This window comes from Chiloscyllium plagiosum, chromosome 20 (assembly GCF_004010195.1).
Source record: "Chiloscyllium plagiosum isolate BGI_BamShark_2017 chromosome 20, ASM401019v2, whole genome shotgun sequence".
Classification (NCBI taxonomy): domain Eukaryota; kingdom Metazoa; phylum Chordata; class Chondrichthyes; order Orectolobiformes; family Hemiscylliidae; genus Chiloscyllium; species Chiloscyllium plagiosum.
Genome location: NC_057729.1, coordinates 31,508,042 through 31,525,784, shown reverse-complemented (window position 1 = coordinate 31,525,784; position 17,743 = coordinate 31,508,042). Strand labels below are relative to the sequence as shown.

General features: G+C 38.3%; 1 protein-coding gene across 12 annotated transcripts in view; it reads left to right on the top strand.

The window, feature by feature from the left end:
• Window positions 1–16,638, top strand: part of ythdf1 (YTH N(6)-methyladenosine RNA binding protein 1) — a 36,867-nt gene extending 20,229 nt beyond the window's left edge. For 2 of the 12 annotated variants that reach the window (XM_043710418.1, XM_043710423.1), the window contains one exon: window positions 8,931–9,592. In XM_043710418.1, coding sequence (XP_043566353.1) covers window positions 8,931–9,008 — 78 coding nt within the window. In that variant the 3' untranslated portion in view covers window positions 9,009–9,592. Of the gene's footprint in view, window positions 1–8,463; window positions 9,593–11,156; window positions 11,265–13,075; window positions 13,205–13,926; window positions 14,027–15,661 lie in introns of those variants that run through there. The other 10 variants (XR_006314667.1, XR_006314663.1, XR_006314665.1 and 7 more) reach the window with 10 other exon arrangements.
• The last annotated feature ends 1,105 nt before the right edge of the window (window positions 16,639–17,743 follow it).

Below are 17,743 nucleotides of genomic sequence, written 5' to 3'. Positions count from 1 at the left end.
GATCACCAAACCTTTGGCTTTGATCTTTTTGTCATTCTCTATGGGAATTGTTCCAGAAGACTGGAGGATAGTAAATGTTGTTCCCTTGTTCAAGAAGGGGAGTAGAGACAACCCTGGAAATTAGAGACCTGTGAGCCTTACTTCGGTTATGGATAAAGTGTTGGAAAAGGTTATAAAAGAGAGGATTTATAATCAAGAAAGGAATAAGTTGATTAGGGATAGTCAACTTGATTTTGTGAAGGGTCGGCTGTGCCTCACAAACTTTATTGAGTTCTTTGAGAAAGTGACCAAACAGGTGAATGAGGATAAAGTGGTTGATGTGGTGTGTATGGATTTCAGTAAGGCGTTTGATAAGGTTCCCTACAGTAGGCTATTACACAAAATACGGAGGCATGGGATTCAACATGATTTAGTGGTTTGGATCAGAAATCAGAAGACAGAGTGGTGGTTGATGGGAAATATTCATCCTGGAGTTTGGTTATGAGTAGTGTCCCACAAGGATCTGTTTTGGGTCCACTGTTTATCATTTTATAAATGACCTGGATAAGAGCATAGAAGAATGGGTTGGTAAATTTGCAAATGACACAAGTTTGGTAGAGTTGTGGATAGTGACAAAGGAGGTTGTAGGCTACAGGGGGAGATAAATAAGTGGCAGAGCTGGACTGAGAGGTGGCAAATGGCATTTAATGCAGAAAAGTGAGGTCATTCACTTTGGAAGGAGTATTAGGAATGCAGAGTATGGGCTAATGATAAGATTCTTGGTAGTGTAGATGAGCAGAGAAATCTGTAACCATGTACATTGATCCTTGAAAGTTGCCACCTAGGTTGAAAAGGTGGTTGAGAAGGCCTATGGTATGGTGGCTTTTATTGGTAGAAAGATTGAGTCTTGGAACTATGAGGTCATGCTGCAGTTGTACAAAATTCTGGTGCAGCCACACTAGTGTCCAGTTCTGGTCATTGCATTATAGGAAGGATGTGGAAGCTTTGGAAAGGGTTCAGAGGAGACTTACTAGCATGTTGCCTGGTATGGTGGGAAGGTCTTATGAGGAAAGACTGAGGGACTTGAGGCTGTTCTCGTGAGAGAAGAAAGTTGAGAGGTGACTTAATTGAGACATAAGAAATTCATAGGGTTAGGTAGGTTGGACAGTGAGACCCTTTTTTCTCTATCGATGGCTAGAACAAATTGAGGGGTGATAGATGTAGGTTAGATGTCCGCGATAGTTTCTTTATTCAGTAGTAGGGCTGTGGAGTGCACTGCCTGCAACAGTAGGACTTGCTGACTTTAAGGGCATATAAATGGTCATTGGATAGGCATAAAGACAAGAATGGAGTAGTGTAGGTTAGATGTGCTTCAGATTGGTTTCACAGCTCAGTGCAGCATCGAGGGCTGAAGACCCTGTACTGCGCTGAGATGTTCTGTGACCTGATCAAGTGGACCCTTAGACTCTGGGAAATCAGGGAATTGATTGCGGGGCTCCTTGCTGAGATATTTGTATCATCGATAGCCACATGTAAGGTGCAGGAAGACTGGAAGTTGGCTAATGTTGTGCCACTATTGGTAAGGCAAAGCCAGGGCGCATAGACTGGTGAGCCTGACATCGGTGGTAGGCAAGTTGTTGGAAGGAATCCTGAGGGACAGGATTTACTTGTATTTGGAAAGGCAAGGACTGATTGGGGAGAGTCAACATGGCTTTGTGTATCGGAAATGGAGTCTTACTAAACTTGAGTTTTGTTTTTGAAGAAATAACAGAGGATTGATAAGAGCAGAGCAGTGGATGTAATCTATATGGACTTCAGTAAGGTGTTTAACAAGGTTCCTCATGGTAGACTGGTCAGCAAGGTTAGATGACATGGGATACAGGGAGAATTAGCTACTTGTATACAGAACTGGCTTGAAGGTCAAAGACCGGGTGATGGAGGGTCGCTTTTCAAACTGGAGGCCTGTGACCAGCAGTGTGCCACAGGATCAGTGCTGTTCGTCATTTAGATAAATGATTTGAATGTGAACACAGGAGGCATGGTTAGTAAGTTTGGAGATAACACCATAATTGGAGGTGAGTGGACAGCGAAGAGGTTTACCTCAGAGTACAACGGGATCTTGATCACATGGACCAATGGTGGTAGATGAAGATTAATTTAGATAAATGTGAGGTGCTGCATTTTGGAAAAGCACATCAGGGCAGGACTTGATGGTAAGGTCCTGGGGAATGTTGCTGAACAAAGAGACCTAGGAATACAGGTTCATGGTTCCTTGAAAGTGGAGTTGGAGGCAGATAGGATAGTGAAGAAGGTGATTTGTATGCTTGCCTTTATTGGTCGGTGCATTGAGTAAAGGATTTGGGAGCTAATTTGTGGCTGTACAGAACATTGGTTTGACTACTTGGAGTATTGTGCGTAATTCTGGTCTTTCTCCAATAGGAAGGATGTTGTGGAACTTGAAAGGGTTCAGAAAAGACTTACAAGGATGTTGCCAGGATTTGAGCTATAGCTACTTTCCCTGCCGCATCGGAGGCTGGAGGGGTGACCTTTATGGAGATTTCTGAAATAATGAGGGGTGTGGATAGGAGAAATAGGCATGGTCTCTTCCCTGGGATGGGGGGAATCCAGAACTAGAGGGTATAGGTTTAGGGTGAGAGGGGAAAGATATGAAAGGGACCTAAGGGGCAGCTTTTTCATACAGAAGGTGGTGCCTGTATGGAATGAGCTGCCAGAGGAAGTGGTGGAGGCTGGTACAATTATAACTATTAAAATGCATCTGGATGGGTATATCAATAGGAAGGGTTTAGAGGAATATGGACCAAATGCTGGTGAATGGGTCTAGACTTATATAGGATGTCTGGTCGGCATGGACAAGTTGAACCAAAGTGTTTGTTCTGTGCTGTGTATCTCTATAACTAGTGTAACTTCACTATTTCATAAAGCAGGTAGAGAGAAATCAGGGAATTATAGACCATTTAACCCAGCATATATAGTGGAGTTAATGCTACATTCCTTTAAAAAAGATTTAATAACAGAGCACTTGAAAGACAGTGACTGGATCAGAAAGAAAGAACATGTTTTACAAATCTGTTGAATTTTTCAAGGATGTGCCTTGAGGAGTTGACGAGGGGGAACTGTGTATATGGTTTAATTGGACTTTCAGTAGGCTTTCAGTAAAGTGTCATGTAAGAGCTTAGTGCTTAAATTTAAAATGCATGGATTTGTGAAGGTAGTGCAACTGAGATGGATAGTGAGCTGGTTGATAAAAATGAGGAATAAGTTGGTCTTTTTCTGAATAGTAGCAAATGACCAGTGAAGTACTACAGGTATCAGTGCTCGGACCACCAGCTATTTATATTATATTAATGATTTAGATGAAGGAACTAAATATAATAAGTGCAAGCTTGCAGATGACCGGATCGAGTGGGGAGTTTGCAGAAATGCTTCAGTGTGATTGGGACAAGTTGGGTGAATGGGTAAATACATGACACATGAAGTAGAATGTGGATAAATGTAAGGTTGTTTACATCGGTAGCAAAACCAGGAAGGCAGATCATGATTTGAATGGTGATAGATTGGGAGGGGGGGGGGGTTGGTGGTGCAGGTACAGGTACCACAAGACTTAGGTATTCTTGTACAGCAGTTGCTGGAAGTAAGCATGCAGGTACAGCTGAGTAAAGAAGGCAGACGGTATGTTAGTCTTCATGAGACCGTTAAGAGTGCACAAGTGGCAATTGTACAAGGCCTTGGTAAGACGACATCTGGAATATTGTGTGCAGTTTGGGTCTTATTATCTGAAAAAGGATGTTGAGGCTATAGATGTGAGTGCAACAGGGTTTACCAGATGGATTCCTACTATACAAAGGGCAGTGGAAGTTTGGAAATCTCCCAAAAAACTGTGGAAGCAAGATCAACTGAAAAGTTTCAGACCTAGATTTTGTGTACATTAAGGCTATCAAGGGATATGGATCAAAGCAACTAAATGAAATTGAGCTATAGATCAGCTGTGATCCAGTTGAATGACAGTGGGTATTCAAGGGGCTAAATGGCTTATTCTTTGCTGTGGTTTCATATTCATGGTGGTGGTTAGTGTGCATTTGCAAATTGTTTTTGCTGACTGTATATTAGTGATTGGTCTCTGAGTACTCTCAGCTATGAAGCATTAATTGTTAGTTGATATGCTCTGACAGCATTTTCACTCCCTATTTGTAAATCGCATCTGTTTGTGTTTGAATGTCTACCTGTCTCTGTAAGACTTCTTTAATTACTACCTATTCCTAAAAGATGGAATTATTTCATATGAAATGTTACATTGGATCCTTCCCCAGAATAATGCATCCAGTAGTGGTAATTTTTTTTCCAATTGTTGCATAATTCAGTATTTAACATTTTCTAAATTAAAAAGGCAAATAATAATTTTAGTAATTAAGTCTTATAACATATACCTGACTACATTATAGAAGTGGATTTGAAACAATTAGATTATCACCTTTATGGCATAGGCAGTAATCTACTGGGGTGGCTTGAGCATCCTTTTTTTAATATAAAAACCTGTTTTTTTTTCCCCCATTGCTTTCAAGCAAGGCCTTATGAAAGGTGTGCAATCCAGATTTGCACTACTGGACTATCATGAAGGTAGTCAAGGTGAATGTCCAGTTTTGTACAGCAATTTTAAATTTAACAGCAGGCTAGAATCTAGATTTCTATGCAGACACTGTTACACTTGTTTAGTTTGTGTTTGTATAGACTGAGCTATTAATTTTGACAATAGCTTCAAATGTAGCATATATTGTTGCTAAAATGCTATTTAAAATTTCTTATTTTCAATGATGTGAATTTGGCCAAATGGGTATTTATTTTAATGAGCAATGAAACTTGTGTTTTGAATTACCAATGCTTAAATTCATTTTCAATTAAACTTTCATTCAATTTAAGCAAATTGTGCATTGTTTTGCTTAATAGGAGATCTTAATTTAAACCATGTTGCACCAAAGCAGCAGAAAGGCATTAAGGAAGGTTATTGCTGCAATTGTGCATATTCGTTGGTTCTTAAAACCTTCAGACTGATTTGGAAAGGCTATTGATATTGCAAATCAAAAATAACAATGTCCTTTGTGAAGCTTTACTGAAATATAAAGGTGATAACATATGGAGCATACTAAATGTAATATAGTATGTCTGAAATCCAATCTGGCCTGATTAGACTTAAGATCAGAGTTGTACAACTTCCGTCAACCCTTGGCTGGGTCCAAAATGAAATTCTTGTTTCAATTTTTGATGTGTAATCCTGTTTTAATTAAATGAGTGCATGTATAGTAATATTTATTAGGATGTTTTAACAAACGTTATAGCAAATTATTTTTTAACATGAAATCTCCCATATTCTCTTTACATTTTCTTTTTCCTGATTGAAGACTCAGTTAAATTTTGATTTAGAATAATAGGCACTTTTACACCATCTCATGGATATACTTTTGCAATCCAAAATCAGACGCACATACAATTGAGTCAAAGAAAATGAGGCATTCTGAGAGGTAGCTCAAAGTTTGGATATGAATTGGGGTTTTATGGTAACTCATAAAAGAAAGAGTGGAAATTGAGTTTAAAGCCTAGATGTAAATAAAGCTGAAATGAAGTATTAGTGAATTTTTGGAGGGCCTTATAACTGGAGGTAGTAGCAGAAATGGGAAGGGACCAAGTTATGAAGGGATTTCCACAAAACGAATACAAGTTTGCAATTTGAAAAAAAAAATTTCATAAATTTTGAGCTTATTTAGATTGGCAAAGTCAATGAAAATGAATGATTTGAATGAGCCATGATGTAATAAGACCAGGCAAAGATACCAATTGTATTTGGAGAAGCTTAAGTTTATGGAGGATTCTGGGCAGCTTTGGAACAGTTGAGTCTGGAAGTGACCGGTGCTGATGAAGGTTTCAGCAGACAGTATGCTTGAAGGTTGGGTGGTGGACATTATTAAAGATATGAAAATCTTTCAAAAGGAGAGAATTGTTGCAAGTAAGTTGATGATCAAATAGTCTGCTTCACTGGAGAGTCGTGCAAGTCAGTGACGAGACACATGACTAGGCCCAAAGATTATGGCTTTAGTCCTCCCAATGTTTAAGGGGATAATTAGCTCATCTGGGTCTGGGTATTGGAATTGTTGTCATAATTATGCTGCTGCATTGCAGAAATTGAGAGAGATGGAGGAGAGTTAGTATCATGAACTATTGTAAGTAATACTTTGCCTCTTGCTAATATAGCTAAGGGAGGCCAGCAGGAGGCTGGGAGAACACAGTAAACCAGGCAGCATCAAGAGGTGGCGAAGTTGATGTAACCCTTCTTCAGGACGCCCGAAACATTGACTCCTCCACCACCTGATGCTGCCTGACTTGCTGTGTTCTTCCAGCATCCTGCTTTTCTACCTTGGATTCCAGCATCCGCAGTTTTTTTTTTGTCTCTAAAATAGCCAAGGGAAACGTAGATGAGACAAGGATAAATGATGGTTGGACTCCAGAAATGGTGTGATGGTGGGAAGAGGAGCTGTTGTTTGAGATGCTGTAATAATTGTAATCAAGAATGGAATAGTGAGAGTAGTGCCGCTAAACTGGAGAGCAGACGAGCTGGGTTGTAGGAGATCAATGTGGTAGGCCGTGTCAAAAACTGCAATGTAATCAAGTGAGGTGAGGAATAATAGACTACATCTGGAGTTGACAAGGATATCATTTGTGACTACGGGCATTTCGGTGGTAGGGATGGAAACCCAATTTGCAGAGACTTAAACATGGAATATTGGAAAAGATGGCTACAAATTTTGGAGATATCAGGATGCTTGCTTTGGAGAGTTGAAGAAGTTAGAGATGCAGCAATCATTTTTCAGTGACCAGCAGGATTGAGGGCTCATTATTTGATAAGGGGACAATGCTAAAAGAGCAGGATGGTTCTTGAAGGTGGAACTATTTCAATTGCAAGGTAGTACGGGAGCCATTGAACAAAACGTGTAAATAGAGCAGAGCTGCGGATGCTAGAAATCTGAAATAAAAACACAAGTTACTGTAGAAACTCAGAAGTCTGGCAGCATCTATGGAGGAAAAGCAAAGTTAATGTTTTGGGTCCATTGACCCTCCTTTAGACCTAATAATAACGAGGAAAGGCTGTATATATGTGAGGGAAAATTATGTCGTCATTTAGACTCTAGTGAACCGGAAGTATAGTTAGGTTAGCATGGAGAGGTAATATGTGCAATTAGAAGAGAAACCAGATAAAGTTGTAAGCTTGGCATGAGGCAAGGTGAGGTAATGAAAGCATGAGAAGCAACTGAATGAATGGTAACAATCTTAAAATGAAGGAATCCCTGAACTGATTGAGGTAAGGTTTAGTGGAGCAAAGCTATAGTTACATTTGCTTTCCAAACTCATACTTCAGAAGTAGATAGTTTTGATACAGAACCAAAAGTGCTTTAGGACATCCAGCTAGCTCTTGATTGGATTGCTAAACTAGTTCGGTATACTGCTAGATAATATTGTCCCTGCGCTCCTTAATGATGAGGGCCATAGCGGAGGGAGTGTTTAGAGTAGGATAAATTATTTGAGCTTGAAATTAAAGTTTATTTCAAGTCATGAAGGAAGTATAGTTGAAATGGTTATAGGAATGCTGTTACTAAAGTTAACCATATCGTATTCGGATGAAGTCCATATGAAATGGCAAAATTGAAAGAATCAATATGAATATGGGTAGGAGAGCTTCTATGGAGAGTGAAGTTGAACAATGACAGAAGGGCAAGACAAGTTAAAATGGAGATTGATATCAGGGGAGACAAGTCTGACCTGAGAGAGAGTAAACCAGTGAGAATCTCAGTGTGATGCTCCAGGGGGAAGATAGAAAGTTGCAATTTTAGAGAACAGGACAAAGGTGGGACAATGTAAAATGCTTGGAAGAGGGGAACTCTCAAATAAAGTAGAAGAGAGAGAGAGCAAATCATGATTTTTATGATGAAGGTTACCACCAAACCACTTTGTGATGGGTCAGACAGTGAAGTGTAATCAAGAAGTAAGCTTCACTGAAAGGCAGTGTTGCTAGCCATAGCCATGATGACAGTACAATTATATGATGGTGGATAATAAAAGCCCTTGCATTTTCTGAAGTTCAAAGTGCTTCTGTATTTCAAAACACTTTTTTTTAAAAGTTCTGCATCATAGAAAATTCATACATAAAATATCCACCAGTTTTACAAATTGCTAAATCATCTTTTTGTTTTAAGTCTTCGATTTATCTTCAAGATCTCCAGATTCATTTCTTGACACTCCAGTTTTTTTTTAATATTGAAGTGCCTTTGTCCTAAGTTGATTGTGTAGTAAATTAAAGTGTGTCTTGGTGACCAGTACCAATTCGATAAATAATCTTTGGCCACATTTATAGTTTTCCTATTTCACACGTTGAAGTAATTTAAGATTGATGTTGGCGCATGCTTGTCCTTTTCATTCTAGATCATTGAACTCTAAGCTGATGTTCTGCTTGTTTGCCATGTACATTTGTCAGCAAACAAGTCCTGGCTAGATCATTTGAGGGAGGAACTCCTTTTTGCTGGATGAACCGATTGAGAGCACGGACTGAACTTGATGTAGCCATTCTGATCAAGGATTAATACCAGTTTGGAGAGGGAAAGGAGTTTGAGACAAACAGCAAACCAATTTGATGTCAGTTTTAAATAGTTAACTAAAACAGTATTAAATGATAAAAATTTGTTTAGTTTTGTTGATCTGAACCAGCAAATGCAGCTAATTGTTTTAAACAAAATTGAGTACTTTGATTTTGGCATAGGAAATTTGTGTTTCTTTTGTGCAAGTATTTCCCCTGTTGGTGGGTGAAGTTACTGTGTATGACAACAGTAACGTGCTATCTTTTTTTTTTAAAAGAAATCTCAAATAGATATTCCTTTTGTTTAACTTTCTAGGACAAAATTTCTCTGCCAGTGGCTTCTCATTATTTACAGGTAAATATAGTGAAACGACTAGTTTGTAACAATTTTTAAAAAATTTAAACCCAGAAATGGAAATCAAAAGACTGATCATACACAGACCTGGCAGCAGAATCTTGTGACTGTTTGTTAATCTTGGCTTTGCTAATTTGTTCCATGTAAATGGTGCTGTTACTATTTATAAACATTTTCTGAACTTCTTCTGCCACATAGTTCTCAGATTTTCTTTCCTTTGTCTTCAATTCCAGTAGAAGATAGACAGTAACTGCCAAGTCATTTGGGCTATAGGCATCAAATGAAGAAAAAGGATCAGAAATACATAGGAACTAGATGGAGCCAATTACGCTTGAATGTAGAGATCAAATAATCTGACAAAGTCACTAAGAGTGACTGAGCTGAATCCTTGGTATTTGAAGCTGCCAAATATTCTGACCACAGATTACGAAAAAGAGCTGGCATATGAGGGGTATATTTGGTACAAAAACTGTAAATTGGTAAATCTGTCCTACAATGAAATGATAAAACCAAACATTCAATCAGTATTAGCGAGTTTTGAGAAGATTTGTAGCTCCGGTTGAGGTTCTGGATGTAGGTTTGCTTGCTGAGTTGGAAGGTTTGATTTTCAGACATTTTGTCACCATACTAGGTAACATCGAATGAAGCCCACTTTCTATTTATATGTTTGAGTTTCCTTGGGAAACCCAAGGAACCTCTAACATATAAATAGAAAGTGGGCTACACCACCAGTGCTTCATCTGGAGACTTACTGAAGATGTTTCCCTAGTATGGTGATGAAAACGAACCTTCCAGCTCAGTGAGCAAACCTACATCCAGATTCAATTGGTATTCCAAAATATGAAGGAAGATTGCTTATACTTGCAAAATAAATTGTTGAAAGTTGAGGCGCCTCATTAATCACACGAGCCACACTTTTTTGCTTGTAGCTTTTTTAAACAAATTAATCCTTGCATTAATATCTGGTGAACTGTCATGCCCTTTGTGTGCTTATAATAGTATGTAATTTTAAATCCATTCCATACAATAAATTAGAATAGCCTTGTTCTCCACATTGCAAAGTCAGATATACGTTCTTGCTTAGAATTTCCTACTTGGCAATTTTCTGATTCTTTCAGGCAAAATGTTGAGCGGAGGGTAAGATAACTATTCTGTTTGCGCTCAAAATTAAGGGCTGTGTTCATATGTCTTTTGAGTATGTAACCTCAATGAAAATCATGTTGGAGATTAGCTTCATGGAAGAATGGTAGGAGAACCATGCTTTGCTTCATTCAACATGCTTAATGAATTTTTTTTTCTTGGAATTTTCTGGCTTCACTTCTTACCCTGCTCTGTCTCAATCTATGAAGCTTCAAATAAAAACAAAATATAATGTTTTCTGACTCTGTGCTTTCTTATCACCAGTAAAATTTTTAAATGTAAGGTGATTTTGTTAGCAATATATTAAATTCAATATGGAACTACATATGCATTCATCATATGCTAAAAATACAGATGTGTGTTTTTAGAGAAACTGTCAGTGCAATTTATCTTTAAGTGTTGCATCTGAATTTTATCATTCAAGTTATTCAGCATGCTGTTTTCACTGGTCTATGTTTGGTCATTCAGAATTGCTACTGCTGTGGCATTTAGTGTTCTCAACATTTAAGTAGCTCTGTAGTTACCTTCTGCTTTATTTATGGTACCTATTGATTAATAATGTAGAAGTACAGAAACAATGACTAATTAAAAAAAAAAATTCCATTTATTTCTTCCACAAAATTTGGTAATGATCCGAAGCCACATGGAAGGAGATTTTAGGATGCCTATTCCTGTTGTGGCCCATTATATTTTTTTTGTGACCTCTATAGTGTACAATGTGTTGCTCTTCAGTTCTTTCTCCCATTGCTGTTGGGCAGAATTATATTCTTAATACTTTATAGTGCCATGTCCATTTTTGACACTTGGCATGAGATTTGGTTCTTGTTTCTAATTCACTGCAATGTCTTCCCTGTCATTGGTGATCATGATTGCTGCCTACTACTTGACCAGTATTGCATTGTCAAAATTCTGAGGAAAGTAAAAGAAAGAACCCTTAGTTCAAAGTAATGCATAAAGTCAAAAGTCCAAGATGGCTGAAGCATCAGTGTCTGACTTGCCTTTGGCTGGCAAGTGCTCAAAGTCATCCCGCTCCTCTTCCCCTTCCAGCCACCGTTCCTATGAAGCCACAGTCATCCAAGCATCAGGGAGATTGAGCTGCATCAGAGCCGCTGCATCAGTCCTCATCCTCTTCAAGTTTTGCTTCAAAGACTTCGGGTAAGCATCAATAGAAAACTTAATCTAGAGCAACAAAGGAATCGTCGTTCAGTAGTTTTCCATTCCAGCCAAGTGCCAAGGTGGAGACTGGGAATAGTTATTTCCCTCAGTTGAGACTTGTTCCTGGTTTCTACTAAATATATTTACGTATCATAGCAAAATTGCACAATATGCTTGGTGTAATTCTGTAAGGGAAACTGATGGTAGACACTCTCAGGACTGATGCATGTCGCAAGCATTACTCAGCCAGTAGCGACCACTCAGGCCACATTTCATCTTTTGGTGAAAAGTTTTGTAGTACTTTGACCTATCACTGACTGTGTGTTTTAGGGGTAAAGGAGAAATGTGTTTTTTGGGTCATGGCAGTAGTCTGTGATAAAGAATATCCCATCTCAATCTTCCAGAGGAGTGAAAAAAAATTTACAATGAACGGATTTCTGCAGCATCTGGTAATACTCCTATTTCTCAAAATTAGCAGTTGGATGGGTGAGAATTGGGGCACCAGCAGGAAGAGATGTGAATAATAGTCCAGTTTTATACCAGCTGCTACTTTTAATGCACCAATTTTGCTATATTTTTGTCTTCCCTTTTGTCAGCTTTCTTATTTTCCTGCTGCCCATCTCTTGGTTGATCAGCTCAGTTGGCTGGTTTACAATGCAGGGTGATGCCAACAGCATGGGTTTAGTTCCTGCACTGTCTGAGCTTACCATGAAGGACTCTCCTTAATCTCTCCCCTAGTCTGAGGCATGATGAGCCACAGGTTAAACCACCACCAGCTCATGCGCTCTCAGGAGAGAGCAGTCCTGTGTTCTGGGAGGATAATGGCAACTTAGTATAGTTACTTTTTAATGTATAGTTGTGTTGAACTTCAGTAGGAGAGAACAATAGCAGCTAGAGTGAATGTATTTGGCAGGCAGGAAATTGAAGGAAAGGGAGGAAAGGCAGTTAGCTCTTCACAGAACTGCCTCGTTTAGGCAACTTGTCAATGTGGCCAGTGTGCTTAAACTAACAACAATAACTTGAGATGTTGATTTAGATTATTTGGGCAGTGGTTAGCACTGCTGCCTCACAGCACCAGGGTCCCAGATTCAATTTCAGTCTCGGGTGGCTGTCTGTGTGGAGTTTGCGCGTTCTCCCCATGTCTGCGTGGGTTTCCTCCGGTTCTGCCGTGTCCTCCCACAGTCCAAAGAAGTACAGATCAGGTGAATTGGCCATGCTAAATTGCCCATAGTGTTAGGTGCATTAGTCAGAGGGAACTGGGTCTGGGTGGGTTATTCTTCAGCCCAACAAGTCCACAGTGACCGTCCAAAGGGCCTGTTTCCACGCTGTAGGGAACCTAAGCTAAACTTAGTGTAGCATAGCTTTTGGAACCATTGTTCGAACTTCCAAGAAAGCAGAAATACCTACCCAGTGGAAAATACTGCAAAAGATTTGTTCCTTATTACATTGGAACAACGCACTAGTAAATAACGCACTAATAAGCAAGCAACACTAAGAGGACAGGAACTTTATAGCATCTGGGGGCCCTAATTTAAAGACAAGTGCACTAGATGGCCACGCTATACCCTGTGAATACACTTTTTCAGAATGTCCATTTAGTATTATAATACTTGATCACCCAGTGTTGACACCATGTTTTTATTAAAAATCAAAATCTATAGATCACAAGCTGTAACTCAGTTCCCAAAGATTAAAATTTTGAATTATAAAATTTGAGCTGCATCTTGGCACGTAGCTGGATTGGCATTTCAAACAATTTGAGCAATGGTGTTGCCAGAAACACTAAGGATAAACTTTTTTTTTGATTACAGATATTGATTATACACTAGCTTACACCTGTAAAGTATCTGATGGTGTCTCAGTTCTATCTTTAAGACTGTACATCAACTAGACATTTATGATGGAATGTGAACCGGGCCTCAAAGTTCTGAATCAGGCAGGTCAGTGCAGTTGAGGTACAGATTAACCATAATTAAATTGAATGGCTGCAGGTTTTAGGGACTGAATGACCTGTTCTTGATTCTTTATTCCTCCTTGCCCTGCTTGTCCTTATCTAACTCCAGAGCAGCCACTGATGCTACTGAAGAATAATCCTAGTCTACAGACCTTCAACTTTATTTTTAAAGTTGCTGACCTCACAGCTGCGTAGGTGAAATTTAGTTTTGTCCACTGACATTAGATAATGACTTTTTTGCTTAGTCACTCATTCTGATGTAACCATACCGACATCCTGGTAGCAGCAATATGGCTTCCTCATCTGTGCTTCATCCCATTCTGGCAACCTCCACTTTTGATTCTATCACCTTGTTTCCAGCCTGAACCTTGCTTTGACTTTTCGCTTCACCTCTGTGTCCCCATAATCTGTAGCCCACAATTTCCCCATAGCTGTTTCTAATGTCTATCACTGAGTAACCTGCAACTCTACTTCAATTCCTACTGATGAGCATGCTACCTTTGACACTTATGTTTGTTAATCTCTGGACTGTACTTCCCTCTTAACGTAAATTATTTGCTCAACTGCACCACAACAGACATCTTAAAAACTTTAAATACTCCACAAAATATTCAAATTGAGAGCCAAGGTCATTGTAAAATATACGTTTGCACATCTTGGTGTTAATTTTTTTCATTATTGTAGACTCTTTTTCTTTTCCTGTTCTAGAAAGGGAAGATGTTCTAAAGGCAAAATCTTCCATTTCACATTAATCATTCAAGTTGAGAGTTTCATTGGGAGAAGTCGAGGTTAACAGTTGGCAGTACAGGTAATGAAAGACTACTGTTTTGAAAAACCTATCTGCCAGTCTACCTGTAATTAAATATGTTTCCTCACAGAAGGATCATACTCCATATGCTGCTGCATTTCTTCCTTTACGAAGACAATTGTGGATAATAGGTCCTTGACTTCGACTTAATTGAATTACAATTATTTACTTGTCATGATACCTCATTGAGTTGATTGAGGAAAACTAAATGTTGGGGAGCTTGGGAAAGATGAAGTTCTTTTCAGAAACCTATTGATTCTGTCTTGGAGTGAAATGAAAAATCCCTTGTAATCCAATAGTTATTCTGAGATAGTGAATTGTTGGCTTTAGCTAAAAAGTGAAATGAGGTATTTAACTTCCATTATGTTTAAGAACATATTCATTAATTAATCTCTTTAGTTCCAAAATTTGCAATATTGGTATTGGCATCCCTTATAATGTAGGCTTGTTAACCTCTGCTGCAAGATGGGCTTACTTTGTGAATGGTGGAAAAATAGTTTCTACTGTTTTGTTGCAAAAATCACTCCATCTTAAAAAGTAGAACTTGGCTGGTGATACAGTTAGGTGGCTGGTGGGATTATCGGTGTGGCAGCAATAATGTTGCTCATTTTGTATTACAAAAGTCTGCCAAATATTACTTACACAAACAAACATTCCACTACAAAAGAACCAGGAGCTAAATGCAATTAAATATTAACATTTTTTTCACAAAATTGTCTGGAATCTTTTTCAATGACAAGTGTGCTTTCAGAAGCCTGCTGCAGTACATTTCTGATGCTATTAATTATGTGGACAAGACATTTCCAAATCTTTATGAATTTCGCCGTGGGACCTGATTCTTGTAACTCTTCCACTCCCATGAGAACACTCATTAGCAACACAGCTTCCCTTCAGTCCCCTCTTAACAGTTAAAAGATATGTGGTGATGAATTTGGCACATTCCTGAAATTGTCAACCACAGTTGCCTGCAGTGAGGGCTGTGACAAGAACCTTGCAATTTTGGGCTAATGTGCCTTGTGTTCAAAATACCCTTCCAACTATGAGTATAAAAAATTGGTTTAGTTAAGAACTGTGGAGTGATTTGGTGTGAATGTGCCATAATGGCTGTGGTGCACTAAAACAAACTTGATAATTTGAGAAATCCTTAAAAGGACTGGCATCCTGAGAACCACTTCAGTAAGCTTTGGCTTTGGATCATTACCTAAGATGTATTGTTAGCTGAAAATGTTCATTGTCTTTTAAGTCTGGACACCTTGGTTCATAATCTTTCTAGTCAATGCAGCTTAACTCTTCAACTAGTACTCCAGCAATCTACAATATACAAGTTCTTGTGGTAAATTAGTTTTGAGCAAAGAAAATTGCATGTTTTCTGAAGCCTTCGCAATACTGTGAATTAGTGTATGTAAATAATTAACTTCAAACTGTGTGAATTTGTACTAAAGTCCACATTCCTCAAACATAAATCAAGGGGAAGACATTGACCAAAAAGAACTTTTTTTTTTATTGGTGAATTGTGTAGTTTAAAATCTTAATTACATTGGAATTAGTACATTGTGTAGTGCAGAATGCCTCATATTAATGGAAAGTAGTTTTTTGTAATTGTTTTCTCAAAATAACTTTTCTCTTTCTTTGCAGGAGCGCCTGAATCGAAACAAATGATAAGAAAACATTTGACTTGATGAATTAAAAAAAAAACTGAAAACCTGGTGCTGTGACCTAGCATCAGAATGAAAACAAAAATCAAAGCTTTCTGCTCCAGTGATATCTTTATGTGCAGGGGAATTAAGCTACATCACGTTTTTAGTACATTTCTGTTTTTGTTTTTGCCCAGACTGGTCTGCATTTTGTTTGTAATTTTGCACCTAAATGCTGTCGCAGTCACTGGTAACTTCTGTTACACTGAAGCTTTAGCCTGCATTTGTTTAGCAATCCTATGAAGATGAGCCCATTAAGCTCTTTTTTTTTATAAATGGGAAATATTACTGCATCAGCCTTATGTAGATTGGATGATGTGATGCTTTCAACGTTACTAGTTTTGGTGATGTGTGTTAACTTTGAGCTTTCTGGTGTTCTTTTCAAGTCGCTGTTAATTTGCATTCTCTCATGAAAATCCCAAGGTCATTTCTTTTTTTCTTCTTCTGTAAAGCTGAGCTTTAATGTAGGAGCAAATAGTGGAAACGATGGTTGATGTCTCAAAAAATATAAATTGATGCAAACGTCTCTTGATTTTTGAGATGAAATATTTTGATTGTTTTTTTTCTGTCCGAAAGCTGTACTTTGCTGTACTGTATGTCTGTGGAATGAGGGAACCATTGAAATTGCTGCCGACTGGATAAAGCATGAAACGGTGCTCATGCCTGTTGCTTTAGTTCACAGAAACTTGCACGTGTTTATTGTAGAGGAACTTTACTATCGTTAGAAACAAAACAATTAACTCTTCTGAACCTAGTTACAAAAATGGACCTCAATTTAAAAAGAAAACTATCATTTAGACTTATATTTAGACAATTTTAGTTATGTCTATATTGCCTGTAAGGTAAATGAACATCATTGGGTTGATTTTCTTTCCTCTAGGAGAATACAAGCCTTAATAAACAATATCTATTTAGCAAGCACAGGTGATCTGTCCTTAATGCCTCTAATCATTTGTCTTCTGTTTTCTTTCTGTTCATGTGAGTGGAAAAACTGCATTCTATTCTCTGGACAAAAATGCATGAATTCAGTTGAAATGAGCATCTTAAGGTTTCAGAAATAATCATTTTAAAAATGTCAAATAATTGTGTATAGCATTTGGGAACTGAGTTTGAATTTTGCCAATGAAAATAGCTTATGAGGAGCAAAGCACATTGAGTGAAGAGTTAAAGAGAGTAGACTAACTCATATGTTCAGTGATACTCAAAGTGGAGCACCTTAAGTAAATCTAGGTGTATGTTTTAGAAAATGTCCATATTGTGATGCTAATTATTATCCATCAGTTCAAAAGTGTCACAAATCAATTAATGTATCATTCCTTTCGGTACTGCAACCTGTAGGTAAAATCTAAAGAAAACTGGATATTGCATTATATCTATTAGGAGCCATAAAATGATGGGTAATTATTATTTAAGTGCAAATGCTGAAAATTTGATTTGAATATTATAATGCCCAACATTATTAGCTGTGCAAAGGCTGCATTGTATCACTGTCAGAAACTCTTCCATCACTTTGATTAAAAGTAGACTGATAGGAGGAAGATTGGCTCGGTTGGATTTGTCCCGACGTTTGTGGACATGACACCTAAGCAATTTTCGACACTGCCAGATAGATGCTGTGGGTGGAAGTAGTTCTGGAGCACAAGCCTCCATTACTGTTGTCAGGAGCCAAATCCTTTGCAGTAGCCAGTGGCTTCAGATTTTTTTTTAACATGAGTTGAATTATTTGCAGACTGACAGTCATAATCATTGGCCCATCAAGTCTGCACCAGTCAAAATTAAGCATCTAACTATTCTTATCCCACATTCCAATACTTGTCAAGTCATAAGGGCCATTGTAAATGCCATTATTCTAGGAATCTGTGGAGAAGGTTGGATGTGGTAGAATTACAGAAACACAGTGAGCAGGTGCATGTGGGGGAGGGCAAGTATTAAACAATAAATGGAAATGGAACCCAGAGAGAGAACAGCAGTTGAGCAGACCAAGGAATGGTGAATGGTGAGCCATGAAGGAAAGAGAACCTGC